Source organism: Zychaea mexicana (genome assembly GCF_025766255.1).
Source record: "Zychaea mexicana strain RSA 1403 chromosome Unknown BDB00scaffold_9, whole genome shotgun sequence".
Lineage (NCBI taxonomy): Eukaryota > Fungi > Mucoromycota > Mucoromycetes > Mucorales > Lichtheimiaceae > Zychaea > Zychaea mexicana.
The window spans coordinates 48,298-75,314 of NW_026516672.1; the positions used below are offsets into that span (position 1 = coordinate 48,298).

The 27,017-nt window shown below is 43.8% G+C and overlaps 9 protein-coding genes across 9 annotated transcripts; 4 read left to right on the top strand and 5 right to left on the bottom strand.

Moving 5' to 3' along the window:
- Positions 1 to 1,091: 1,091 nt before the first annotated feature.
- Positions 1,092 to 3,298, top strand: BDB00DRAFT_804081 (Metalloenzyme, LuxS/M16 peptidase-like protein). The gene is made up of 4 exons (XM_053122085.1): positions 1,092 to 1,257; positions 1,509 to 1,712; positions 1,805 to 2,910; positions 2,986 to 3,298. Exons 1-4 carry the CDS (start codon positions 1,192 to 1,194, stop codon positions 2,990 to 2,992), a joined length of 1,383 nt encoding a protein of 460 aa, XP_052983611.1. The 5' UTR covers positions 1,092 to 1,191; the 3' UTR covers positions 2,993 to 3,298.
- A 1,869-nt stretch (positions 3,299 to 5,167) lies between these two features.
- BDB00DRAFT_925865 (uncharacterized protein) lies at positions 5,168 to 7,208 on the bottom strand (the record flags this gene model as incomplete). Its single annotated transcript, XM_053128820.1, has 4 exons — positions 5,168 to 5,914; positions 6,023 to 6,133; positions 6,237 to 6,781; positions 7,100 to 7,208. 4 exons carry the CDS (start codon positions 7,206 to 7,208, stop codon positions 5,324 to 5,326), a joined length of 1,356 nt encoding a protein of 451 aa, XP_052983612.1. The 3' UTR covers positions 5,168 to 5,323.
- Positions 7,209 to 8,017: 809 nt separating this feature from the next.
- BDB00DRAFT_868392 (ferritin) lies at positions 8,018 to 8,918 on the bottom strand (the record flags this gene model as incomplete). Its single annotated transcript, XM_053126463.1, has 5 exons — positions 8,018 to 8,162; positions 8,238 to 8,337; positions 8,444 to 8,474; positions 8,563 to 8,682; positions 8,775 to 8,918. 5 exons carry the CDS (start codon positions 8,916 to 8,918, stop codon positions 8,018 to 8,020), a joined length of 540 nt encoding a protein of 179 aa, XP_052983613.1.
- Positions 8,919 to 11,922: 3,004 nt separating this feature from the next.
- On the bottom strand, positions 11,923 to 12,419 carry BDB00DRAFT_756723 (Cullin binding-domain-containing protein; the record flags this gene model as incomplete). Its single annotated transcript, XM_053118925.1, has 3 exons — positions 11,923 to 12,144; positions 12,197 to 12,271; positions 12,351 to 12,419. 3 exons carry the CDS (start codon positions 12,417 to 12,419, stop codon positions 11,923 to 11,925), a joined length of 366 nt encoding a protein of 121 aa, XP_052983614.1.
- Positions 12,250 to 13,275, bottom strand: BDB00DRAFT_620330 (uncharacterized protein). Its single transcript, XM_053118054.1, has 6 exons — positions 13,090 to 13,275; positions 12,862 to 12,981; positions 12,748 to 12,793; positions 12,581 to 12,642; positions 12,351 to 12,489; positions 12,250 to 12,271 (listed from the first exon to the last, which is right to left on the bottom strand). Exons 1-5 carry the CDS (start codon positions 13,150 to 13,152, stop codon positions 12,472 to 12,474), a joined length of 309 nt encoding a protein of 102 aa, XP_052983615.1. The 5' UTR covers positions 13,153 to 13,275; the 3' UTR covers positions 12,250 to 12,271; positions 12,351 to 12,471.
- Positions 13,276 to 14,655: 1,380 nt separating this feature from the next.
- BDB00DRAFT_725291 (nucleoside diphosphate kinase) lies at positions 14,656 to 15,054 on the top strand (the record flags this gene model as incomplete). The annotated part of the gene is made up of 1 exon (XM_053118232.1): positions 14,656 to 15,054. A coding segment is annotated over one exon (399 nt), but the record flags the coding sequence as incomplete, so codon positions are not given.
- Positions 15,055 to 15,524: 470 nt separating this feature from the next.
- On the top strand, positions 15,525 to 17,227 carry BDB00DRAFT_804106 (PQ loop repeat-domain-containing protein). The gene is made up of 4 exons (XM_053122086.1): positions 15,525 to 15,678; positions 15,788 to 15,882; positions 15,992 to 16,065; positions 16,156 to 17,227. Exons 1-4 carry the CDS (start codon positions 15,634 to 15,636, stop codon positions 16,995 to 16,997), a joined length of 1,056 nt encoding a protein of 351 aa, XP_052983617.1. The 5' UTR covers positions 15,525 to 15,633; the 3' UTR covers positions 16,998 to 17,227.
- Positions 17,228 to 18,878: 1,651 nt separating this feature from the next.
- Positions 18,879 to 20,726, top strand: BDB00DRAFT_756810 (uncharacterized protein; the record flags this gene model as incomplete). Its single annotated transcript, XM_053118939.1, has 2 exons — positions 18,879 to 19,287; positions 19,357 to 20,726. 2 exons carry the CDS (start codon positions 18,879 to 18,881, stop codon positions 20,724 to 20,726), a joined length of 1,779 nt encoding a protein of 592 aa, XP_052983618.1.
- A 70-nt stretch (positions 20,727 to 20,796) lies between these two features.
- BDB00DRAFT_804115 (carbon-nitrogen hydrolase) lies at positions 20,797 to 23,111 on the bottom strand. Its single transcript, XM_053122087.1, has 6 exons — positions 22,941 to 23,111; positions 22,666 to 22,865; positions 21,979 to 22,577; positions 21,677 to 21,910; positions 21,444 to 21,603; positions 20,797 to 21,320 (listed from the first exon to the last, which is right to left on the bottom strand). The coding sequence occupies exons 1-6, from the start codon at positions 23,009 to 23,011 to the stop codon at positions 21,001 to 21,003; spliced, it is 1,584 nt and encodes a 527-aa protein (XP_052983619.1). The 5' UTR covers positions 23,012 to 23,111; the 3' UTR covers positions 20,797 to 21,000.
- Positions 23,112 to 27,017: the final 3,906 nt, after the last annotated feature.

Sequence of the window (27,017 nt, forward strand, 5' to 3'; positions counted from 1 at the left end):
GCCCTTTAGTTTGGAGTTAAACGAAAGAAAGGCTATAAAAAAGCGAAGGTCTGTTTGAACTTTGCAACGCGCCAGCTGCTGGACAGCTTTTGGTGGTAGACACGATATCGATAGTGTGCACGCTTGCTTTTGCAGTGCCGCCCTATTACCTCGTTCTTGATTAAAAGCTGCTAACCGGTGTGCATGGTGCTTCTAATCTGATGTTACCGCCTTTTATAATGTTTGTGCACATTTGTGCTTCGGCGGTCGAGGAATCGTGGCTGTTGGTATTGCGGGTGTTGCTAATCCTTGAGTTAGAGTTGAAGACGCGTAAAAGATTGATATGAGTGTAGGTGTAAGTGCACAGCGGCAAAACAGCGTATCACTAATGATGCTTTTTCATTCGCACCAGCTGCTTCACTGCACTGTTCCTCGTTGTCGACGACTATTCCCAAAGAGGCCATTTCCAGTAGGTACATTCGAATCGCAGACGCGCGTTTCGTGGCGACTGTGGATTCAATTCTCTTAATCTGGCGACGAACCGCCATAAGCTTTCCGTATGAATGGCAGTTCCTGGTTTTAATCTTCTTCCCTGATCGACACTTCCTTCCCGAATCGGGCCTCTTTTTGACGTGTCTAGTGCGATACGATGCCAAGATTTATATTACTTGCTTATTATAATAAGATTGATACCTTGAATATCGATCTTGAGTGGTGCCATGTCTGCGTATATGGTAATTCGAGTCGGGCATACAACACAACGTAGAAACAGCTTATATAGTGATTGCTGAAAGCCAGTAGAAGAAATATTCACAGCTCAGTACTCTGCGGCGACCGTTGAGTCGTTGGTATAGCATTCATTTTGTTGCCATGGCTATAAAGAAACAAAAAAAGAAGAGCGATGCTGCAAACAGCAGACACAGAGATAGCCCTACTCCAGGAGATGCTTTTTCATACTTCGTGTAGAACGCGAAAAAGGGAATCAGTGAAGGCAGAATATATACTGTTTTGCTCGTACGATTTTAGTTTGGCAACCAGTGCAGCAAGTCACGCGTGCATTTTGATGACATCGAACCGGGGAAAGCGGGTGGCGAACCCCCTTCGAATTTCGTGTGGCGATAAACACTCTAAAGAAAATATTGAAGTTTCCCTTCGTTGTCTGTTTGTCCATCAACCCACCCCCTCACTCTCTACATTGCACGAAATTTAACAATGGCATCCAGACTCCTGTCGAACACCCTACAAACCCTACAAACCCGCGCTGGTTTGAGCAAGCAGGTATTTTTTCTAAATTGTAAAATTATCGAACAAAAATTCCAGCCTCCACGACACAAATTTTCGGTCGACTCGACGAAAGCAACGCGCGTGATTCGTGAAACATTTGAAATTCGACAGGACGAAATAATAGCAGCATTACAACGAATAATTGGCGCACAGACAGATACAGCGACAACGATGAATTAAGGAGGCTGGAATTATGATTATGCAATTGTACTGATTCCTCGATCCCACATAAAAAACATCCTCAGCTTTCTCGTCCCTTGGCAACGGCCGTCGCTAAGCAAGGCTTTGCCACCCGTACTACCGTTCTTCCCAACGGCTTCACTATCGCCACTGAAGAAAACCCTAGCGCAGGTGCTGCTACTGTTGGTGTTTGGGTTGAGGCTGGTTCCCGTTTGGAGACTCCGCAAACTCACGGTGTCGCCAACTTCTTGGAACGCGCCACTGTCCAGGTAAACTGAACAACGGCCGGATCAGAAGGCACTATGACGTTAGAAATTGAGAAGGAAATTTGGGAAAAACTAAATAAGAGTTATGCTTCTAGAGCAAGAACGCTTCGCTTGAGAAGCTCGGCGGTGTCTCCACTTCGGCCACCACCCAAGAACAAACGTTCTTCGCCACAACCACCCTGGGATCCAAGGTATCCGAGAGCGTCGAAATTCTCGGTGATGCTCTCCAGAACAGTCAGTTCGACGATGCCGTTTTGGAAAAGGCCCGTGCTTCCGTGTTGAAGCAGCAGGATGCCGTCAGCAACAACGAAGGCATGACCTTGATCGAACACCTCTATGCTACTGCTTTCCAAGGTGAAGCTCTTGGCCGTCCCGTTGCCGGTTACAAGGAGACTATTGAGAGCTTGACTGCCAAGGACCTGTCTGCATTCCAAAACGAGAACTATGTCGCCCGCCGCATGGTTCTTGTCGGTGCTGGTGATGTCGACCACGATGCCTTGGTGCGTGATGCTGAAAAGATGTTTGGTGGTTTGGAGACTGGCGCTGAGGCTGCTTACGAGAAGCCTTCGTTCACTGGCTCCGAAATCCGTTACCGTGATGACGCTCTGCCCCGTGCCCACATTGCCTACGCTGTCGAGGGCGCCCCTTACTTGAGCGTCGATTACTTCAACTTGTCGGTCATGCAAAAGATCATTGGCTCGTGGGATCGTACTTTGAGCGGTGCCAACAACTTGACCTCGCGCCTATCCGCTGTCGTTAGCAAGAACCACTTGGCCGATTCGTTCGTCTCGTTCAACAAGGGCTACAAGGATACCGGTTTGTTCGGTACCTACTTTGTCTCGCAGAACCGCACTCAACTCGATGACTTTATCCACTTTTTGCAAAAGGAATGGAACCGTCTTTCTACCACCGTCACCCCCAGCGAAGTCGAAATCGCCAAGCAACAGCTCGCTGCTAGCTTGTTGTTGAAGATGGACTCGACTGGTGCTGTTGCTCAGGACATTGGTAGCCAGGTCCTTGCCTCTGGCAAGCGTCTGTCTCCTGCTGAGTTGAAGGATACTATTAACAAGATTTCTGTCAAGGATATTCATGCTACTGGCAGCAAATACATCTGGGATCAGGAACTTGCTGGTGCTGGTCTCGGCCCCGTAGAAGCCATGACTGACTACACCCGTACCCGAGGCAACATGGCTTACAACAGGTATGTAATCAATGAGTGTTAGAGGGTAAAGGTTATTCGATGTTTTGCTAACATGCCCTTTCACTTGTCATGTAGATACTAAGCTTAGATCCAAAATCATTTGACTCTTTCATTTTCCCCCGTCCCTCGCTATCACTTTCTGTATCAACTTCGGAGTACATTATAATACTAGAATTCTGCAACAGTCTATTGCTGATGTTTTTCAAATTTTGTTTTGGGATATACGTTTGCATGCAAAGTGCATCACTATCTAGGCTTTATTATCAGTGCCAAACGCGATCGATAGACATAAACAATAGAGTGGGTTGAAAGAACCTATTTTCGGGCTTTGTTTTCGATATTAATGCTGTTTACCTCTTTGATTATCGCTAGCTGAATTACATCGCTACTTTATGACTGATTTTGTACTGATTGAAATGTAAATCATATTGGCAAGCTTCAACTGCCGTGTGACGGCTTAAACAATAAACCCTAAGCTAAGCTATAACTGTAAGTCGTTGAACAACGTATTTTGCTTTGAATAAAGCACAACGCGCTGGCATCGAAGTATAGAATATCGAAGAGGCTCGCTAACCAGGAGACAACGCGCTCTATAATTTCTTCATAACGTCACATTGACAGGTTGTCGCTCCTGGCGGTGCTGCTGCTCTCCTTTCTACTTCTTCGGCTCATCAACATCCTGGTTGTTGCGGCTGTGCCCCTTGGCCGTCACTGCTACTTCTTTTCTTGAATCGGCCGTTGTGGCATATTTTGACTTACTTGGAGTGCCCTTGTAGCGATTTCCATGTATCTGAATTGGTGCCCTGGAAAAACTTTCCGAAGGCACCGTTCATGCATGAAAACATCAGAAAATTTTGGTGTTACACACACTTTTGGAAAGTTCCCACTCGACTCTTGCCCCTTGTGCATATGGTACACCGATAAGAGGCAAGCTTAAATGAACAGAAAAGAAACGAAACTCATCGTGATCGCCAAGTAGCGGGATGGGACGAGTGTGTGCATGGAGCCTGGAGCGTCTACAATGTGCAGGTGTTATCGGTGTGAAGCATGGCCCTTGAGAGATTGCCATCCATTGTTCGCGATCCTTGTGCAACATCGGATGGTCAAACACGTCAAACTGTGACGCCTACAAAAGAACAGGACTCGACTGCGCATTTTCCTTTCTCTTTTCTTTTCTTCTTCCTCACTGTCGAAAGATCTTTTCCACCTTTTCCACTTCAATGAACGATACCTATAAAAACCACATTTCAGCTTCTTTATTTGAGGGTTGTATTCTGCTACTTGGGTATGAGTGGGTGTACGTGCAGAATCAGTATTCGTTATTGTTTTCGGCGTACATTTGCGACTTTCATTAGGATCTTTGTGACGCAGTACACGAATCGCTAATGCAGCGAGCCCTACCCGTGAGCGCACTACAAGCCGTAAAGTTATCTTTACCGCAGTGCACTCACAAAGGAAATATACACGTAATTTCGCCCTTGACAAATTATTCTCACCCATCTTCTATTTGTAGTGATCTGTTATTGGGAGGTGTAGGTTCCTTTGGAACTGAGGCTTGTGGAGACCAAGGGAGAGCAACCTCTCCTTTGAGGAACGAAGGATTCATATACAAGCCGGTCATTTGCAAGCAATAATAAATAAAGTTGTCCTTTTTCTACTTTTGTGTAAAATAACTCATTTCAAATCTCTTGAATAACGTACTTTGAAGCGTTTGTAACACTTTGAGCTAATTTTTAAAAACTTCAGTAAACGCTTGATTGCCGTCATTAGTGACGTTGGCACATCTTCATGGAGTACTCTGTTGCAGAATACCTCTTTTCAAGGACATTGTGCGTTTATTTGTGCGCTTCCTGAACAGAGCGAGCAGTCGCTCTTGAAGGTTTTTATTTATTGCTTTTAATCACATAATGTCGTATTTCTTGTGCGTCATGACCGTGCCAACTTTTTTGATCCACTTGGAAGTTTGAAAAGTCAATTAAGATGTGAATTACAGGTACGGGTTTCAGATACTAACCCTGGATTTCTGAAAACTGCTTCATCCTTGCATGTAAAATAGCTGTTGACATGATGAGAATAGCACGATATAGTAAGAAAGGGCTGTGTAAAGCAGTAAGTGGCGATACTTTTACTGTAAGACAATAATAATATGTGACATAGAGCCAATAGATATTATTGTATTACATCAAACAGAAGCGTAATATAGTATCCACATTCGCAACATATTGAACATAGGCAATTCTTATATTATTTATGTGATGTTTATGGGACATGCTCAAGCACTATGTGATTGATTTACATACGTGTGTCGACGTACTTCAAAATAACACCACATGGGGAAAATTTTATCTATTTTTATAGTATATTGATCATTGCAATCATGCTCGATATAATCCACAAGGTGTTTCCATTGAGTTCATCGTTCATGACGGTCGCGCATTATGAGAGAGTCAAACGGAATTTTGATAAAGTTCACAAGGTCATCAATGTGATATAGTCCACTCGAGCTTACGATTTCAAGGATGCGCAGATGCTTCATACTTGAGAGTATGTCAAACAACTCTTTGCAAAATGCGGTGACCTTTACAAGAAAAAGCTTTTCCACCGACAAGTAAGCCAGTTTTTGAAGAACATGCAATGATTCCTCGGTTGACAGGTTCTCGTTGTTGGTCACGCCCTGAAACCTCTCGTCTGGATGATTTACGTTGTTTACGTTGTTTAACTCTAGTGTCTTTAGAGTTGTCACAGAACATAACGCGTCGAGAAGCCGGTTATGAAGAATGTTAAGCGCAACAGGACCAATAACATGAAGTTCCTGTAAGGCGATAAAGCCATCAGTAGTAGTATCGTGACAGGCTGCCGAGGCCTCCAACCAGTCGCATAAAGGACTCATGACATCGTCATCTCGAAGCTCTTGGCGACGTAATTGATCAATAAATCGATAATCGATAGTCAAACGCTTTAGCTTGGGTATGATATGGAGTGCATGGAACACAGGCTGGTATGTCTAATTTGCCGTACACCGAGTGCGTGAAGACACCACTTCCAGGGCCTGACACTCGGTAAGAAATGATGCGATTGATTGCTCGCTGCACGAGATTCCATCCAGTTTTACTGTTCGCAGCTGTAGCGCATGGACTGTTTCCAAGGCGTCCCAATTCATTCGAGCATCAGATACACCAGCACTGATCGTCAGGGCTTCCAGGGATATTTCATGATTCTTGATCTGTTCAAGGACAGTTTGATATCCCTCCTGTCTTCCTTCGCAATATATAAGGGTGCGCAGCCCCCTTGATTATTTTTTTTTGACAGCTTGATGATGCCATCACTTGTTTTGTCTTTTTGTTCTTTCTGTATCCTGCCATCCACCCTTCCACATCCGGTCTTGGGCTGCTTGGAGAACTGTTGTATGCCAAATACTCCAGCTTGGGGCACCTAACAAATATATCACGCATGTTCAAGTCAAGTTGCCCAGAGAGCAAAAGATCGAATGGTGGACTGACATAAGAGTTGTTGAGTCGCAAGACAGCTAGGTTCGGGCATTTGCTCAATATTGATCCGAGTCGTTGACGGTGTGCAAGTGTAGCGTCAATGCTTAAACATGTCATTGCTGGGAAGACGATTCCATTATTACTGTTGCTGCCGTCACTTCCAGTTGCGGGCTCGTTAGTGCATATGTCGGCATAGTGAATACCGCGAAAGCCATTGTCGACAGAGTAAGAGAATTGAACTAGTTTTGGACATGCAGCGATGGTTGTAATAAATGGCATATTTGCCCGGTGCTGCAAGAATGCCAGTTCGACCAGGTTAACGCTCAACATACGTAACAGACCCAAGATGTTGGAGTTCACGCCGAACAAGCAGCGTTTGAAAACTGTATACAAGTTGTAAGCGTTCATCTATATAATTAGCAAAGCAAAAATAGGGCCGATAAATATGTACAATGTATCAGACTGTGTAATAAGAATGTTCGATGAAGCACAACACAGCATGATGGCTCACATTTGTTCCCGCGATCATTAGTATCACAGCCACAAGAGTACCATATATAATTTCGGGTACTTGTGTGCTCTTGCTAATGAGCAGCTTGTGGCAGAATGTGCCCTGTTGTGGAATGGATACATATCTTTGGCTCAAGAGTGCTTGAAAACGTTGTTAAGTCATCCTCGTGCACCAATGTCTGCAGCCATACCTGCTGAATGCAGCCATTGCTGAGCATAGTTTACGAGGTATTTGAATCGTTTCAAGTGTTTTCGGGCGCCTGACATGATCAGGGCATCGTACTGCAATGCCACCATCATAATGGGCAAGTAGAAGATGGTATACTTTAAAGGAAGATGAACTCTAGCGTTCCTTCTGTTTAATGGTGACTCATTCGTTTGCACTAAAAGAGTATCTACAAGTAATATGTATGTACTGAAGTAGTGCCTATGCAAACTATATCCAAGAAACAATACTGGTGTTCATAGCCTATCCATTTTACTTTGCTTACTAAGTACAACATACTTTTTCATCAAATGGAGAAGAAAAACATTTAGTATCTATTACATAATAATATTGCTCGGAAGTTGTCGATGGATTGGTGCTTGGAAAGCTATCACCCGATTGAACAACCATTCCCCTTTTATGGAAACAAAGATCAGTCTTGTAAAGCCCCGCTCGCAGGATGTTCGTGAGGGACATGTGGGAATTCGACAACAATGTCTCGCCATCATCTTGTCGTCAACAAACTTTCGTAGAGATTACATACTGATGTGAAGGAGACGAAAAATTTTGCTCAGGGGAATGCAGATCGATGTTACGTTTATTCCAAAAGAAGATCTCCTGAGCAAGCAATGAAACTACGGTGGCCAGCTATATCACTGATCTCGTCTATACCACATATATGCATGATCGCACATCAAAGCTCTATGTTCTTGCATATTTGTATGTGTTAGATGATAAGTGATCAAAGTATCATGGTAACAGCGATTTACAGAAATAGCAATAGTAGCAGTGGAAGTAAAGTAGCTTTACTACATTGATCTCCAGCTGACCACTTCACTTCCACCATTACCATCTGCATTCTTTCCGCGCGTTTATTTGGTAAATGTTAAAGAGTTAACAGCGCTTAGATAGTAAACTCGCCATCGTTATTCAAGATGGCCTGGTCGTACATGTAAAGACCCAATCCTTCACCGTGTGTACGTTCAAGTTGAGTGATACCCTTAGCGACTGCTTCAATAGACTTGACGCGGCTACGAAGCTGGTTTTTTCTAGTACATCGTAGCAGTAGTATTACCACGCGGTAAGTATCAGCTCCTTCATTTTTTCAGTACTTAGCAACATACTTGAGCCAGTGTTTGAACTCGGGATCAGTCGAGTTGATGGCAATCGAGGAAAGGTTTAATAGAGACTTGTTGACGTCCTTTTCGAGGGCAAGGCTCGCCTCTACACAAGAAAAGATCAAGAAAAAACAATAAGGTTTTAATATATCTTTGATCACAACAATCTCCATTGATGTTTCTGGGAATAAATAAATAAATAAAAAACATACCCACCGCACTGCGAGCAGACGCATACTCGGACTACTTTCCCCGCCCCATTTCTCTTGTCTGTTAGCATCACATCTGATACATGAAAAAAAATGGGTGATAGCAAGCAGTGAAAACTTACGCTGGGTTGTGGAACGTCCTTAATGAAAGCTATACCGCCACGCGTGTTTTGGTAGTCAATCAGCATTTGAACGCGTTCCCCTTCGTGTTCCGCTTCTTCCAAAAAATGCTTCACGAGGCCCTGTATATTGTATAGGTAAGATATGTGGTTCTGAGAGGAAATATCCTCTCACTCTCTTTCTCTCTCTTCTCGTAAAACTACATAACGCATACAGGCAAAGCAACATCATCGCGATCGAAATACGCGGCAGTCGAAAGGTATTGCTGTTGGGCAATCTGGTCGATTTGGATCTGCTGGTTTAGTGCGTTTTCCGATTCAGTCGAATAGTTCTGCTTGGCAATCGAAGCTTCAACCATGGTTGTTGTGGTTTTTCAAGAGTGGGGGGGGGGGGGTTGGTGGGGAAAAAGAAAGAGAAACAGTGATTTTCAGGTTGCATCCAATTCAAGGACAGGGCCTTTATATAAAAAACGGAGACATCACGAATTGTTTGTGCTGGTCTGAAACGTTTCCGAGCGTACGCGACCGCCGTGCAACCAAAACAAAGACGCGTGGGCCATTTTTAGTCTTCTTTGTGCTTCTCGCGATACATCCAGTATGCTTTGGTGCAGCTCGTATATACTGCACTCGACTGAGGCAAGATCTAAAGTGTGCGTTTCCTTGTTGTATGCTTCCTTTGCTACCATTGGATATGCTGAATACTACAGTACTTTGTACATGCAAGTCTCTCAGCCCTACTGTCCAACACTCTGCACACAACAACTATTTTAACAAAGCTACAGCCGCCTGAATGTATAGTAGCCACATTTTATTTAATTCGTTTTTGCCGTTTAAGAAAGAAAGAAAGACTAGCAGCACGATCAGGTTTGATGCTGGCTGCTAGAAGAGGGAATAGTAACTGGGGGTATGCGAACTAGTTAGTTTGTTTCATGTCGCCTTGTGATTGCCTGAAGGGGTACATAAAACAAGAGTATGACGACAACAATAAGATCCACCGTCACTGTCGCATACATTATGTGTCACCCAAAAAGGCCTTCAAGTGGAGTATGAAGATGACTGCTCGCGCTGCTTGTCATGACAATAGCGATGGTGGTGATCTACTTGGTATTACGCGTGCATTGTGTATTTTGCGTGTAGTGGTACCAGACAGACGACCCCAACAATAAAATTTTAAAGCGAACCGTGAGAATACTGTTTTCTTTGTGCATTTCATGCTGTTGTTGACTTGAGTAGTGTCGGTCAGTACATGATAACCCTTACTTACCACTGCTGTTGCTTGCGTTGCCGTTCAACTGTCGCTCTGGAGTGCTGCTACTGGTTATGATGAGATGGTCATAGCAGCCAGCAATGTTACGGGGCTGGTATCGACACTGCTGCTAAACAACAGAGGAGAAGGCATTCCACTAGTGTTATCCTTAACATTTTCTGCGCTGTATATGCCGATGCTTGGTGCGGCTGTATCCTATTGCTCAAGTGCTTGAACAAAGATTTGACCTACCATCTTGCTGATATGACGCGAGAGCTTGTCTACTCTTTGCATATGATGGTCATTCCTTGGCATGATATTTTGGACAAAGTGGGTCGAGCCAAATCGCTCGTCCATGGTGGTGTAGTGGAAGAAAAGAAAAGAGTTGTTGTCGCACGGCTGTAAAAGCATTTGTAAATGTACGAGATTGGTTGGGTTGGATAGATATCACTTGATACCGGTGGATAAAAAAGCAGTAGTAGAATGTATAGAAAGAACAATAGAAATGCCTTTTCTTATTTCGCTCCTTGTCGTCTCTCAGTCCTTATATATATCTTTTTTTTTTCCAATGTTGTTACTGTTGGTGGCGTATGTATCTCTACACTTGCTTTCTCGGATACAATGCCGATGGTTCAAGTTATACAATCGTTTCACGATTCACTTATTCTTGGAGTGTATCGATCGGCAGGGATTCCGGGTTTTTGTAGCGAGTCACACGCTCAACTTCTAAGGGTAAGATGTGCCATACATTTTCTCTTCATGTGTGCGCTTTGTAAAAGTTTTGTATGAACAATTACCTTTTATCATCTTGATGCTTATCAGCTTCCAGTAGTCAGCACAAAAAAAGCTTGCATTTAGCAACAGAATGAATAAACGCATATATTACTGCGAACAGCAGAAACTGACTGCTGACCCAGCAAGTCACAACAGCGAAAAATGGATCACGCCACGGGACCCATTCTTCCAGCGCCCGCCGCCAGTTGGGCGTTGAGCACCCTTATGTTTGTCTTTTTAAAAAAAACAAACAGTAGTGTAGAGAAACCGTGCACGACCTAAACATTCCCTCTCCAAGTTGTAATGGAGGCAGCTGGTGCGGAGCTATAACCACGATATGAAATTTAGGTCATGATACTTTCTAACAGTAAAAATAATCGCAACCCAAATATCAGTTTACCGTTTGGACCTTTCTAAGCCTTGCAGGGTCTTGGAAGGTTGTTTCAGGTGTCCGAAAGGCTGCTAGCGGCTACAAACGGCAGGATGCGACTCATAACGAGAGGGCACCCTGCCATTGTTAAATATCCTCGGCTATTGCCCAACACACTGGAGTTAAAAACAATGATAACGAGCATGTACTTTTTAACTGCGTATCATTTATACCTCCCTTTCATTGACAATTATACATAAAAAGCAGTGGTATATAGTAGGAGACCCTCAGTTTTGCAGCTTCTTTGGAGCCAATCCAGCTCTCACTTAGTAAGGTCGCAGTTCACATTCTCATGAAGAGCCAGTACAATGGGATTCGAACTAACGTGTCATAAAGTTGTCACGACTGGAGTGGCTATGGTAGTTTGTTCTTGTTTTATGTTATCCTTCGATGCCACAATGTTTGTTGTGGTTTAGAATACTTATTGTTAATTCAAACATTCATTTTTTTGTAAGGAGTACATACTAAGGGAAGAGGTGTATATGAAACGGTACAGCGCGTACCTTGATATCCATCCATAATCAACAACATCGCAAGCATTCGCTCGGGGGCACCTTTTCATCAAGTGCATAATGAACAGTTTATCATAAAGAATGGTTAATATTTGTACACTTCACTGCGTAGATAAGCACAGTGAGATGCTGATTTCTTGCAGTCAAACAAACACTAATTTAGATAGTGGTAGCACAAGGAAAATACAGCCAAAGAAAGAAGCGTTAAGAAACTTGCGGCATAAGTTTATGTACACAATAGACAAAACAAGACAGAACAAAATGTTGTGATTAGTTGAAGTGGTGAGAGGAGAGGAGAGGAGAGGAGGTAAAAATAAGGGAGCATCAAGGTCATATATATTGGAGGAAAGATGTGAAACCGGTCGTTTTAGCACTGCCCTTGTCGTTTCCATTCTACAAACTCATCCAAAAGCACCGGCCCTGGAAGGAAGCATCCCCAACAACAACAACAACAAGCTCCAGTCAGTTTCTTCTTCAATTTCACCGTCTTTATAACAACAGCAAACCCCAGCCTTACATGCGGACATTTCATCATAATCTGACAGGTCGCTCGACACCGTCAAAATAAACTCTAAAAAGCTGTGCCATTGGTCGCGATTGATCACTTTGACAGGCTTCTTTTCCTAAGTGGCCATTTTCAGCATATTGCGATGACTCGTCAACTGATATACGTACCTGCAAAAACTGGACGAAATCCGATACGATCGGAAATTGCTGTCCCATCATCATTGTCCATAGCACGCATGCCACCTATTATCAAGAAGCCCCTCATTAATGTTACCATCCTGTTGCATCCTTTGTTATTGTTGTCGTGAATTTGAGTACGTACGTCTACATCCATGCATTTCTGGTCCTTATTTTTTGCGTAGCCGAACGTGTAACGGTACACATCTTTCATTTCGTTGGGATCATGTACTACCGCTTTTAAATCAGACCTTTTCTGCTTGAGCTTATCCATCGAATCGGCCCTAAGCAATATTTTGAAACGTCCAAGTTAGATCCTACCAAAAATGACAGTATATATCGTTTTGATCATGGTGTCAATGTCTTTTTGTTTACCCTAATGCTCGCATGCCAGTCATCCATTCGTCCTTGGTAATATAACCTTAAGAAATTTCGTACTAAGCATATGTTGTGTCACACAAATCCAAGTTTTTTTTATACCTCCAATCACCCACACATGCTCTTCTCCGCACACTAATATTATGGCCTTTTTATATATTTACCCATCGTCTCTGCCTTAATTTTCCATGCAAATACAATCCCCAGAACCTATTAATTTACATGATGAGTACGTATCTTTGATATAAACATTAGGTGAGCTTATGATATATCCTTACATCTTCTAATGATAATCCAAGATCTTCAAAAAATCGCTGCATGCCTTCAGGTGATATCATGTTCGGGGTATCGGGGTCAGCATACTGCTCGAACCAACGCTGACATGCTTGTTCATTGAACTAATGATGCTTCAAAGTTAATAAATAATATAAATAAACAAAATAAACGGATATCTTCCTCAACTTCCTTCAAACCCATTCCTAATCCACCCCGGCTATAATCGTTACCTGTGGTCTATCAGAAATCAATCGTAAAGGTGTCAATTGATAGTTGAGAATAAAGAAATACATGAATAACAAACTCTCACGCCACACACTGCATCAAAAGCAAATGAATTGTTAGTCTGGCATTCCCGGCCTCTTACTCTGCAGGAATAGGGCGGTAAGTTGCTGGTGCTGCTGCTGGTGCTGCTGCTGTTGTCGTCTTTAATGATTGCTGATGCCCATTCGGCTTTGTCGTTGTGGCTGCGCGATGTTGATTGAGTTTTAAATTACTGTTGGATCGCTTGGTCCGCTTCGACGATTGCGTCATGTTGCTATGCTTAGCACCCATCGTTGTTGTTGTTGTTGCTGCTACTGTGTCCAGGATATAGTCGGTGTACGATTGAGTGGACCAATTGCGCTTCAACGACATTTAAAGGGGCTATGTGTGTATGTTGCAATGCAGCCCTTTATAGAAATAGCGCACACAGGTTCTTTGTCTTTTGTTCGCCAAGGGGAACGAAGAGCACACGTACAAAGCTGCAAAGGAAAACGGAAAAAGAGAAAGAGAAAGAGGTACACAATGGCGTGTGTGTGTAAATAGCAAGAATATACACGCGCGCGGGGAGCAAAACTGCTTGGTATTACAGTCAATGGGTGATACACTCGTGACGCCATTTCTGGCAAGAGTGCTACACTTTTTTGCTTGCACACATAGTGCACCAGCCCCCTTTGTCCCTTTCTCAATAGATATCAAAAGAGGCACTAGCTTATGCATAGCATTCAATTTCGTTTAATTCTGTTCTGTTCTGTTTATAAAAACAGTTTACAATATTCGAAGGAAACTGTATTAACAAGAATACATGAAAGACAAACCCTGCCTGCGGACGTAATAATTATCATTTATCGGATAAATGCTCGGGATGATCGGAAAAGCATGGCGGACGCTGTTGGAAAATGCGGGCGGAGTGGATTCCTTTCTTTGCCAAGCCGAAGGCTAATATCAAACGTATAAAGGTTGTTTGGAAACTAGGTCTACAAGGTCGTATGCAGTTACACTCGCAGCACAATTCTTTCTCTCTTGATCTCTCGTACATTTTCAAGTCCTATTTTGCGGCAAACTTTGTTTGGACGGCCGTAAACTGTCGGAATGAACACCGAAATGACAGGCATACGACACGGCATAAATGTATATCGGACAGCGTCATCGAAACACCACGCGTGATCACTAACATCTCCATAGCAACAGCAGATATTTTACATAGCAGCAGAAATAAGAATGATTACCCGGTGACTTAATGCACACTTCTCCCCCACGTATCTTCATACGCACCCGCAAATGCCTTTGTATAATCGCCATATGCAACGCTGAGCAGCAGTGAACATATTTTTTTTAAAATGCCGCATGCCTTTCAAGCTTGTTGTTGGACGGCAAGGCGCACACCACTACACCTTACACGAAGAATGGCGCGACTGTTGATCGCATGGATCACTTGTGTGATTGGCATTATTTACTATTACGTGCCTATCATTCCAGGTCTAAAATACCGAGTATGCAGTGCAGTTCCAGCAAATAGCTTATTGTGTCCCGTTGAAGAAACACTGTTAATGTTGAAACCCGATGGTGTCATGCACAAGACGATGGTGCTGCAGCAACTGAATCAGGAGCACGGGTTTCGGATGGTCAAAGCCAAGTCAGTTAATATGACACCAAAGGACGTGATGTTGTGGTACCCAGAGCTGCGCAACAAGGAATTTTTTCCAAGCCTGCAACGCTATTTGACACGGGGACCTTGCTATGCGGTTATCTTGGAGCGCGTAGATGCGATCCGAGGGTTGAGGCATCTGGTGGGCCCCACAAATCCAAGCATAGCAAGACAAGAAGCGCCCTGGTCCATCCGAGCGCAGATCGGCTTATCGGTTCAGGAAAATGCGGTGCATGCAAGCGATTCTCTAGAAGCTGTGCGTCGTGAAAAGGCAATCTTGTTCAGTAATCATGTTGAGGAACCAACACCAGCATCATCATCATCATCATCATCAGGGGGCAGCACATGATAAACAATATGTAACCCTGCTTGGGCATCATGTTATCTCTTATTACGCAATGCACACAGCCACCACCACCACCACCACAAGTCTGCTATCTCTCATTTACTTTATCTCTTTTGATTTAAAAGCTGTCTATTTAACGTACTGCTATAGTGTAAGAACTGAAGAGATCTAATTAGCGTGATCGCTGGCATGAATATACGATTCTTGGAAATATACTGCAAAAGGGGGTAGGACGGAACTAAAAATCTTTTCTTTCTGACCACGATGATTGGTGAAGATCCGGAACGATAACACGCTAAAAGCGCCGATGTGCCTGAAACTGAAAAGGAAATTTTGATATCAATAAGGGTCAAGTCATGTCGTTTTTTCTATCGCCCAGAAAATAATATTTTGCTCGTATAAATAGGTTGACGCAGGATTTCTTTTAGTTTTTCCTTCTTCCCGTTTGTCTTTTCTTGTACACACACACACACTCTCTCTCTTTTTCTTCATTCTATCGTTTCCGCAGACAATAAAATCATGACTCAATGCGTTCCTGCGGAAGGATACATATACTGGATAAATGTATGTTTTGCTCTGCTCTCTCTCTCTCTCTCACATAACTTGACCCGGCATTCTTCGAAAATGAAACATTTGAAGTTGACGATTTGCGCATAATTACAACCAACCACAGTTGATCTTCGGCGACTGCGTATATAGCACACAAGAGGCCATCAGTGTACTGCTCGGCTATCTTTCCATCGTTTGTTGGCTGAATGCACAGCTCCCGTATGTGTTGTTGTTGTTGTTGTTTACGCAAATGACGTGAGAAATTGCGGGGTCGTAACTGATTGTTTGTTATACAAAAAAACATCGTGCATGCCTTCTTTGTCTATAGCCAAGTGATAGAAAACTATAAGATTGCCTCCGTTGACTCGCTGAGCATCAACTTTTTAACCATCTGGTTAGCAGGCAGGTCACCCACCCCCCCACCCCCCCCATTCATTTTGTACATTTCAGCATTCAGCGTGGTATTAACACTATCTAAATGGACACTCATAGGCGACGCGGCTAATCTTATTGGATGCATCTTGACTCATCAGCTGCCTTTTCAACGCTATCTTGGAATATACTTTGTATTTATCGACGTTGCCTTGCTGGTCCAATGGATCTACTACACCCACAAGAACAACAAGCGAAGCCGATCGAGAAATAGAAAAAACACAACCGATGACCCACTGTCACGCGTATTTCAACACCCGTCGGCCCGTACGCCGCTTTTGATTGACGGCAAATCACTCGAGGACGAACTTGCGCCGTGCTCTGCATCGTCATCGCCAAGCAAGTGGTACACATTAAACGATACTGCTAACAGTAGCGACACAACGCTGACGAACAGCAACAGGACCAAAACGTTGATGGTCATCATGTTGCTTGGCTTCCGCTTGACAACCAGCAGTAGTGGCAGTAGTAACTTGGTAACAACAACACTTACAGCAGCAGCAGCAGCAGCAGCAGCAGATAGCAATGACGGCGTACTTGCAGTCCAGGACAATGCACTCGTGATTGGCCGTATCTTTGCCTGGGTCTGCACTACGCTCTATCTTTTGTCACGCATCCCTCAAATCCACAAAAACTTTAAGCGCAAGTCCATCGACGGACTGTCGCCGACTCTGTTTATCTGTGCTGCATGCGGCAATCTCACGTACACAGCGAGTATCTTGAGCAACCCGAACCAGACGAGCGAGTCGCTTGTGGAAGCGATACCGTATCTGATCGGCAGTGCAGGCACGCTCTGTTTTGACTTTACCATCTTTTGCCAGTTCTTATGGTACTGGAGACGCGGCAACAATAAGCGTCATCATCATCATCATCTTCACAGCAATCATGTTACTACAGTCTAAACCTCACATGGCTATTTTTTCCTTAAAGAGCCTTAAAGATACCTATCTCGACTCCATGCTATTTCCGCTTTTCACCGCAAATATCACCCCCTACTCTGTATACACTTCCTTGCAAACAAACCTTGTACATAGATAGTTCATCATCATCATCATCATCATCTCTCTCTCTCTCTCTCTCTCTCTCTGCGCCCTTACACACAAGACTTCTATATAATCATAGCAAACCTCTTTATATGCTATTACTAATCTCATACACACTATACATAAATACAACTGATCTTCTCGCCATATTTGAATGATACGACGTGTAACAATGCCCGTAAGAGAACAAAAAGACCATCAGGAAAGTAAAGAAACTCAGGTACTTCAGCAGAACTCTCTCTGTGTACATTCTCCGCACTCTGCATTCTTCTGGCCTTCATTTTCTGGTCAATCCAATCTCTCTCTCTCCCTCTCCCTCCCTCTCCCCCTTTTCTTTCTCGTTTTGCAAACCACTCAATATTAAACCCTCGAACTCTCGTTGTATGCTGGTGCCTTGAAACGCCACTAAACTAACCAGTAAAAGACAACTTGCAGCAAAAGCAGCAGCACTCGAATCCGCACCTCCATGCCGTGGTCTGCGCAAAAACCTAAACGGCCTTTCCGATTCCTCGCTTATCTGATTGTCCTTGCTGCCTTTGCTCTTTTTGTCCGCCACCTGTTTTCAACACCCCCATCACCACCGCCTGTAACTCAAGATTGGCAGAAAAAAACACCTCCAGCTCCCATCCCGACCATAACTGCAAATAATGTGTCAGATCCCGTTAATGAGGAAGATTACTGGCCACAATGGGACACTTGGGGAAAAGGTTTGCAGAACTTTTCCAGTTTGCTGGGTTAATCGGCTTTACAAGTCTCACCGTGCTTTTTGATCTTTATTTAAATGGGTTAGATGGATGGGTCATGGGATCTGCAGATCTACAGCAACCGTTTCTAAGCAACCTTCAAACGTACAAAGAACAAGGACACGACCGTGCTGGTTTGACGCATCTATTAGATCAACCGACGAATATTCATGCGCTAGCAGCAGTGGATGTGGTCATTCGTGTTACAGACGCTAAAGAGATCCAACCGCAATTAGAAGCTATTGTGTCCCAAACAATCAAACCCAAGACAGTGTGGCTGGTAACATCTTTGCCGGATCCTTTGGACTACTACTATCCCAACGCACGTACCATTCGTATACCCCCAGATGAAGACAGCAACGACGACAACGACTCCTCCTCCTCCTCCTCTTTTATAAATACAATGGGGCTACCCTTTTCCTCGCTCCCTCTCAACGAGGACATAGATTGGGTCTGGGTTCTGGATCAAGATACCATACCAACGTCATCCCGCTATCTGGAATCAATGCTCCGCCTCATGCACTCGCCACCTTACCAAAACGCGTTACTGGGCACACACGCTGTACTCTTACCCTCAAATTTTCATAATGACGGGGATGACGACAATAACAACAACAATGATGCAGTGGTATGTCTCCCTGACAAACACATACCGACCGTATCGCAACCGGCAGATATGGTACAAGGATCATGGGTGCTTGACAAGAAATGGATCCACTTGTTGAGCAAGGCAACACCCGATGAAATGCAACTGCCGCTTGCTTATGCCATCTCACACCAGTTGAGCAAGTACGGTGATATCATGACGGTTGCTCTACCTTTTCATCCCAGACTGGATCTCCGGGTAACATCTAGTAGCGACATGTGCCAGTGCGTGCAACAGGCATATGTCAAAAATGATGGATGGAAGCGCATGCGGGCCCTGCGCACCAGTCCCTCGGCGTTGGATTATCGGCAAGCAACGGTTCGGAGCATTGGCTACAAACTCGACACGGTTATGTTTGTCTTGGACGGGCCGGAGCAAGCAGCAGCTTTCTATCCGCTCATGTGTAGATTCGGCTACACTGTGCATGCTGTCGTATCGGGAGCTGAACGTGGCCTGTCAGGGTCAACCTTGGAAAAGACATTGAAGGATACGGGGTGTGGTCGTCGAGTGGTAGTGCATGATCTGGATGTCATGGTGTCGGCAGAAGAAGGCACCTCGGCTACGGAAGTGGCAATGGGTATTGCAAGGCTGGTTCGTGTTCTTCGACCGCGTGCTCTTTTCCATGTACTGCGCGACCAGCCTTTGTCGCATGCTTTGGAGACAATGGCCGATAATGAAAAGATTACAGCCATCGGGTTACCAGCAGACGATGTGGTCCATGCACTGTGGATCTCCGATTTACCGCTTGAAGCTTTAGAACGTAAGCTCCAGGCTGTTTCGTTACGTTTGGTAGATGAATTGTACTAATACAGGAGTGGAAAATCTCTAGAATGGCACACCCCAGATATCAATCTAGTGGTGATTACGGATCGACGTCCCCATTCACTTTCTCGCTTACTCCAATCAGCTGAACGATCGTTCTACTTGGGCGATAAAGTCAACTTGGTGGTTCATTTGGAACAATCGTCGGATCCAGTGACGCGGATGCTTGTCAACAACTTTCCCTGGCGGCATGGCAAGAAGATCCTTCGTCATCGGATGAGGAAAGGTGGATTGATGCCAGCTATTATCGAATCCTGGTACCCAAAACACATTAACGACTATGCTGTGATATTAGAAGACGATGTTGAAGTATCGCCGCTATTTTATGTCTGGAGCAAGTACAGCATCTTGCAATATCGCTATACGCATGCAGTGGACGATCAACTTCGACGTACAATGTATGGTGTCAGTCTCTATTCGCCTCGGAGTCTGGAGCTTCATCCGCCCGGCCGTCGACCGTTCCATCCCGACAATGTGCTTCTTAACCACTATCCACCGCGCATGCCGTATGTTAGCCAAGTTCCATGCAGCTGGGGTGCGGTCTATTTCCCTGAACATTGGCGCGAGTTCCACGAGTACTTGACAATACGACTGATGGATATGAATCAAGACAAGCTACTCAATGTCACAGTCCCACAGAGTCGATCTGCACGCTGGAAAAAATCGTGGAAGAAATATTTTATTGAGCTTGTATACCTTCGTGCCTACGTGATGCTTTATCCAAATTTCCAAGAATTCGAGTCGTTTTCAACCAACCACTTGGAGACGGGCACACACGTCAAGACCACCGCCAAGCGATTGAATTCTATTAATGCATTCTTGGTGCCCCTGATGCAGCGTGACACGATCCTGGCCCAACTGCCCAATCACCGCTTACCCGAATACGATGATCTACCTGTACTCGATCTGTGGGGCTATCTAAAAACACACGACGAACTCGACGAAACAGCAGCGCAGTGGCACACTCGGATATCAACGTGTCCACGCACAACAGGGACATTCGATCCAAAAGATCTCCTGTGTCCGTTCCCGCCGCCCGAGGAACCTGTTCCTGAACCTCCGAAAAAACCCAAAAAGATCAAGACAGCCTATGCGGTTGAACCGATAGAATATGTCACAATGTACTATAATACCCATGGATCCCAGCAAGCCAAAGAAGAGCTAGTGGCTATTGACCACAACAACGATGATGACTTGCCGGGACCGATCAACGTAGCCCGGATGCCATCCGCACCGGATGATGGCAGTAACCTTTGGGATGATCATTGGCTGGATTTGCTCAGCGAGCTGGACTTGATGAATCAATTATATACCCGCATGAATCCAGAGGATTTGCGGGACGTGCTTGCTGCAGATGCTGAGCTGGATCTGGATTAAGCAAAACATACACACACACGCATATTTAATTAATATTTCTTGTATGTACAATAATAATATATCAAATAACAGTACTTCTATTGCTATATGATAGCCGATTTCTTTCGTCTCCAACAATTTCCTGTTGTTGATTAACTAAAGCATAATTGTACATTCTGCGCCTCCTCTCCACTTGAACGCACTGAGACTTCGCCAATAATAGTCAAAGAGGAAATAACACTCTTTTCATTGTTACAAAACAAATGTTAATAATTATTACATACAAATACATGATTTACACTTGGATCTCACCACCACGGCGATGCTTAACGACGGTATAGAAGACAAGATACACAGTTGCCAATAATCCCACGCCAAAGCATGCGAATCCAAACAGATCACCGGTGTAACCATACAAAGTCTTTCTGCGTTTCTGGATAGGCAAGTGGAACAAGTATTCTGAGTCGGTAATGGTGGCTACATGTTGGCTGAAGATACCGTCGAGTGTGGGTTCGTAAATGCCGGACATGGTTTGCGATCCACACCGGAGTAAAGTAAACCCATTTTCTACGGCTCGTAGACCATTGCTTCTGCCGTGGTACGTTCCCTCGGGACCTAGTGTATGTCATGAACCGCGCATTAAATTATTTTTCGTTCGTGCATTAGCGTAGGTATATATGAATATGTGTAAACAGTTTAAACGGATCTTGATAAACTCAAAAATAAGCTATTATTTACCCCATGTCCATGATGATTCGATCATCACATCCACATTCTTCTTGCTGGCTTGACCAATAAACCAAGGGAAATTGAAATCAAAGCAAATACCAGCACTAATACGTCCAAATTCTGGAGTATCCACATACTGGATTTCATCCTTTCCTGGTGGCCGTGGTTCCTGTTTTTCAAGTTAGTATTTTGTGTATGTATACGCATCCCAACGACGAGGCGCAGCATCATGAGGATATTACAATGAACGGCACAGGATAAGCCTTTTTATAATTGATGGCGACGTGACCCTCGGGCGTGACCAACACTAGCTTGTTTTCAGATACGTCGGGTGGGATGATTTGGTTGTATGTGATGGCAAGATAGACTTGTTTTTCTTTGGCGAGTGCTTGTGCTTTTCCAATCAAACTAGCCTCTTCGTCATAGGATTTGGTGGAAGCCGTCTCCTCGGTCCATGCGATCAATTTCGCACCAGCCTATATCAGAAATGTATATATGCATGAGCATGCATTGCATCTTGACCCACTATGTAGAAACAATTTACATCGGCAAGAGTCGCGGAACGATTCAACCATCGGTCGTGATCTGCTTGCAATTGCCAGTGAATACCACCAGGTCCAATCACACAGCCGACAGGGACGGTTTTCGGTACATAGTCAGGGTAAGCGATTTGGAAGAATGACTTTGGATGGATGTTGATTTGCCAGCCGCCAAAGAAGGATAATAGCGACAGTAAAGCGACATACCAAGTGGCAGGATGGCAGAGCCAGCTCTTGGGACGAGCAGTGTGTTCTTGCTGCTGTTCTTCTTCATCGTCGGTATTACTGTTGAACACTGGTTTTTCAGAAGAGGTACGGCCGAACTCCAGGACAATCGTGGCAAATAGCGCAAGCACAAAGTCGATGGCAGGTCGACCGCCGAGCCAGGTTGCAGCTTGCACGATATCAGGAAACCCAGTCAAGATGCTGTTGGAATACGCGAGGCTGTCGCCAAAACCAATCAAGTGTCCGAAAATGACCAACCATGAGCCTGCAAATAAGAGTGGAAAGACAAGCACGCGTAGAGCGGTGGATTCGTGACGACTTGCAAGGAAATCGCCAATCAGAGCAATAAGGACGTTGACAGAACAACAAATCGCGAGCACTATAAAAAGCGTTGTGTGCGAAAAAACCCCATTGTTTAGATCTAGGAAGATTTTGACGTCTGTTTTTTTTTCTGACAGTGATCTTACCAAGCATCCACCATGGGTGTTGAAATCGGCCGTTGCCATAGATATCGTCTTGAAGCCCAAGAATGGAAATCCAGAACGAAGCCAAATTGACCAGAGAGGCAATGATACCAGTATACCAGTGCTGGCGTGCATAAGAAAGCAAAAGTGGGAAATAGAGTACCGTCACCAACGGAATCGCATGAAAGGCACTAGCAAACACGCTACATACAAGAAGATGACATAATTAATGCAAAAAAAAATGAATTTGAGCCTTTTTCTATAAAATTTTCTTTTACCCCACAACAAATAATGGCAGCACAAGCCATTGTTCGATAGCAATCGTCTTTAGCTTTTCCGCTATCGTCATGGTGAAAAGGTGGAGGAAGAAGTGGGAAAAAACGAAGACGATGGGGATGTTAACTTTTTCCCGTATAGATTCCCTTTGTTTAACGCCGCCCCAGGATGCGTTGGTCGATCGAGCCGTCGAACATTCTCAGCGATCGGGGCGTCACACGGATCTGATACCATGATCCGGTTACGTTCCGTCAGCTGCCCACATCTTTAAAAATTTTAAGGGCTTGTTGCTAGTGGCAGCGATTTGAGTAAAGAATGCATGACTTGTTATCCTGGTAGCTCATCATCCATGTAGTATCATCATATAGCTCCTGTTCTGTAACATTATCATTAACGGAAGCAGAAGCATTGCCATTGTTGTTGTTGTTGTTATAACCGTCTTTATCATATTGTTATGACACTTCTCATGTGGTCAAATTTAGCTCCAAAAAAGTTGTGTCTAGCAGCAGCAGCTTCTTCTCCTTTCCTTCTAAAATGTTCAGAGCCAGGGTTATAGAAGCCAAGATCACGATGGCAGATCACGCTCCTCCTCTGTCCTCTATTACGGTATATATTTAATTGGCTCAACCAGTCGTTTGTGTATAATATGTAGTACATTGTGTGCTCAGATGTGCAGGAATAGTTTCGTGAGGTTAACATGGCATGGAGGATCTTATGAGGAGTCCATAACTGCCGTACAGTTGCATATAACTCATTCGTGACATTGACGCTATTTATTGTACACTAGTGAGGGAAAAGTTGCAGAAGCAGTATATGATAATAAAGTAATAGAATGGATTGAAAGAAGTAAACGTAGTGGGAAAAAAAGGGTCAATGTATTATGCAAATCTTGAAATGTTCAGGTATGCTTTGATGATTTTCAAGAAAAGGTTGATCGGAGGTGTGATGGGAAAAATATAATACGGGATATGTTTGCCTATGTAGATACGTCAGGTGTGCTAGGAAACGACACTGATCGATAAATGTACATTGCGGGAGTAAGCGAAACATGTTTGCTTTACAAAGCTACGTTGGTTCCCTCCTTAGTACTTTATAGGCTTAGCACCCGATGTCTACTAACGTCTGGAGTCTTTGTAGCACGAGCACTGGTTGATCGTCTGGAGTAGGCAGGCCACAGAGAAAAACATGCTACATGTGAGGACCAAAGATTGGTTCGACTTGACAACGAACAAATGGAAACTCATTGTAACTGTTCTCATCGTCCAGACATGGACTACAAAACATCGTAAGGTAGGACTTCGTGTTAAGATAGAAGTATAAAAGAAGATGTGTGAACACCCCGTTTGAACAAAACTAGGACCTTTATTAAGGGTTCCTTATTGAAATAGAACGAGATTAAGTCGTAAAAGTCCATGCAATAAGAGTTGTAATAGAGTTCAGTAACAGCCAACACGCACAATGGGGTGATGCAAGTTCAGTTGGCTTTTCCTACACGTATCCTGAACATTTGTGTATCGTGGAGTTGGCAGAATAATAGCAAACAGCCAAACCATATTGAAGCACAGAGTAAATATTATGTTAATGCAGTCTGTTAGATTAATCATTGTACTTTTTCTATCATATATACTTGACAGATATCTAAATGGGATAAAGTGAGGGTATCATGTAACGAGATCCTGGCGCACGTTCTAGATAATTCGACGATTATCTTAATTTCAAATGTTACAACTTTCTTGTGCTTCTCTTCCTGCATTTCTCCGCCTTTTTGAAAGGCGCACAGGCTCCCCTTATTTAAAAGCCACAGTTCACTCGCCAATACGCAGCCGACCTAATTTCAGCCGATCAATTTCGTTTATTGCACCCACGAACTGAGGAATGGGAGAAAGAGTGTTCATTCCCGTGTGCTTGTCTCTTACTATACGAACAGACGTTTGTAGATCTGTATCTGTAATGTCAAGGCACAGCCGGTGTGTTTATTACACATGACATAGTGTGATATCCCTGATGAGGCTGCATCAATTTGTTGATACAATAATCTTTAGCGGATCAAGTCCGCTTTCAACGACGTTGTACAGTATTAGAAACAGCTCTGTAATATAGTACTAGTATTTAGAACCCAACACATCTGCGCTAGCATATTACTGCTATAAAAAATTAGAGAAATACTGTAAAATCGGTCTTTTTTCGGCATGCAGCTCTATGTTCGCTGAGTTTTTTTTTAGCATGGCGGTGGAGAGAATATCATTTTTTACTTGGCGCGACGTTTTTCGATTCGGCATCGAGATATAGCATGGCGTGAGGTGCTATTATGTGGCGAATGATGTATTGAGATATGACGGCTTACTATTTCACTTTTTATCATAGCTTTATTCTTTGTTGGATATGTGTAAGTGCAAAATGGTGAATAAGAGGGGAGATGCACACCTGGAATCCACGCTTAGTAACAGTTTCTTGTCCCATCGAGTATGATGGATTCTAGCATTGTTCATGATAAAAAACCTTTCATGGGTATCGTTTTTTGAAGCACACCATCACCGTTCCCAAGAATTGGCAAAAATGTTTTGCTCTTGTACCAATTTTGGCAATTAAGCGTTGTTCACCGTCCTCCAACTTTCTTTTCTTGTAGCCCCCGGCCACTGCTTGTGGTCTCCGTAATGAGAGATTTGTCACACCTTCTTTAGCAATAGCGTCGAGAGTCGATATGTTGACACCACGAGTTTTAGCGACTAATGCCTTCGACAGGAGTACCTCTTCGCAATCGCCCGAAAGTTCGCTTCAAATTGCAAAATGAACCATACTTCATCGATAAAACGACATTGAACGAAATCGATATTGTTTCTCCTGAATTCGAGTACCCACTCTTTTCTTAATGGTTCAAGGGAGACCCGGTGCTCCGTGAGCTCTGTAGCTTCTTCATCGTAAGGCCACAGTGCACAAGATGCGTTTGTAATGCGCTTTGGGTGATGAAGACTCGGAAGTGCTCATGGAGCTTTTCCTGTGCTTGCTTTATTGTAGGAGTAAAATCCGCGTCATACATATTCTGAAGAAATAGAGTATGATCAGTATTTCGGACTGGCACTGCTCTACACTTCTTTCAAGCTGGCTTGGGAGGTACATACGGTACCCCATTTTGAAACCGGGCGTAGCATCGTTTGGCGTACGTTCAGGCTTTCGTAACAGGCGAGCAGCCCCAGCAGCGCTCAAAGTTACATTTCAATTTAGTACATATCAATTAACTAGATGATATTCTCATCGGTGTATCTCTTGTTGGGACCTACAAAATCAGTCTCCGATTAGCACTGTATGATAGTTTAGTTTTAGCCATAGTGGTCAACAAATAGAAACTTCTGTTTTAGGCTTTCTGCGCAGTCCGTCTCTTATTTCCGTTCCGTTTTCTGTTACAGGATGTTTGGAAGCATTAAGAGAGTGATTTTGGTTGTTATCCCCAGCTTTATTGGTTTCATGTTCGATTTCATACTGTTTTTTATCGTACCGGCAATGTTCAAGGTCGATTTCAGGCAAATTTGTACAGTGCCTTTTGCGAGTTATTAGCTGCCCTTGCCATTGATACATACAAGACAGCATATACCATTTCACTCCCATCATGTCGACAATGTGGTAAGGATCTTCGGCTTCGATTGTTCCCTCTGCATTTATTATCGCCTTTGCTTCGGCACTATCACCGTCATACCATTTGCAAATGGAAGTTCTTGTTCATATAGGACTTATCCTATTGCAGTTTATCTTGTGTAAATATTTGGGGAGTGTAGACTACGTACATCATACAGTAATTAAAAATGACGTGTACTTGAATCAGAATAGATGCTTTGCTTTCTTTATATCCGGGCGTTGTTAATGCTCTGTGCTTGACCTCAAAATGCTGATGAATTGCTTGGCATTACATGGCTCCACTCATATGTATTCTACAAAGAAACAACATCTTCACGCCCTGTTGAAAAAACGTCGCGCCAAGTGAAAAACGTATCGCGCGCCCATGATATTTCCCACCACCATGCTAAAAAAATTTAGCGCCATTACGAAAAGATCATCCGCCATTTCTATGGAAAAAACCTGTGCAT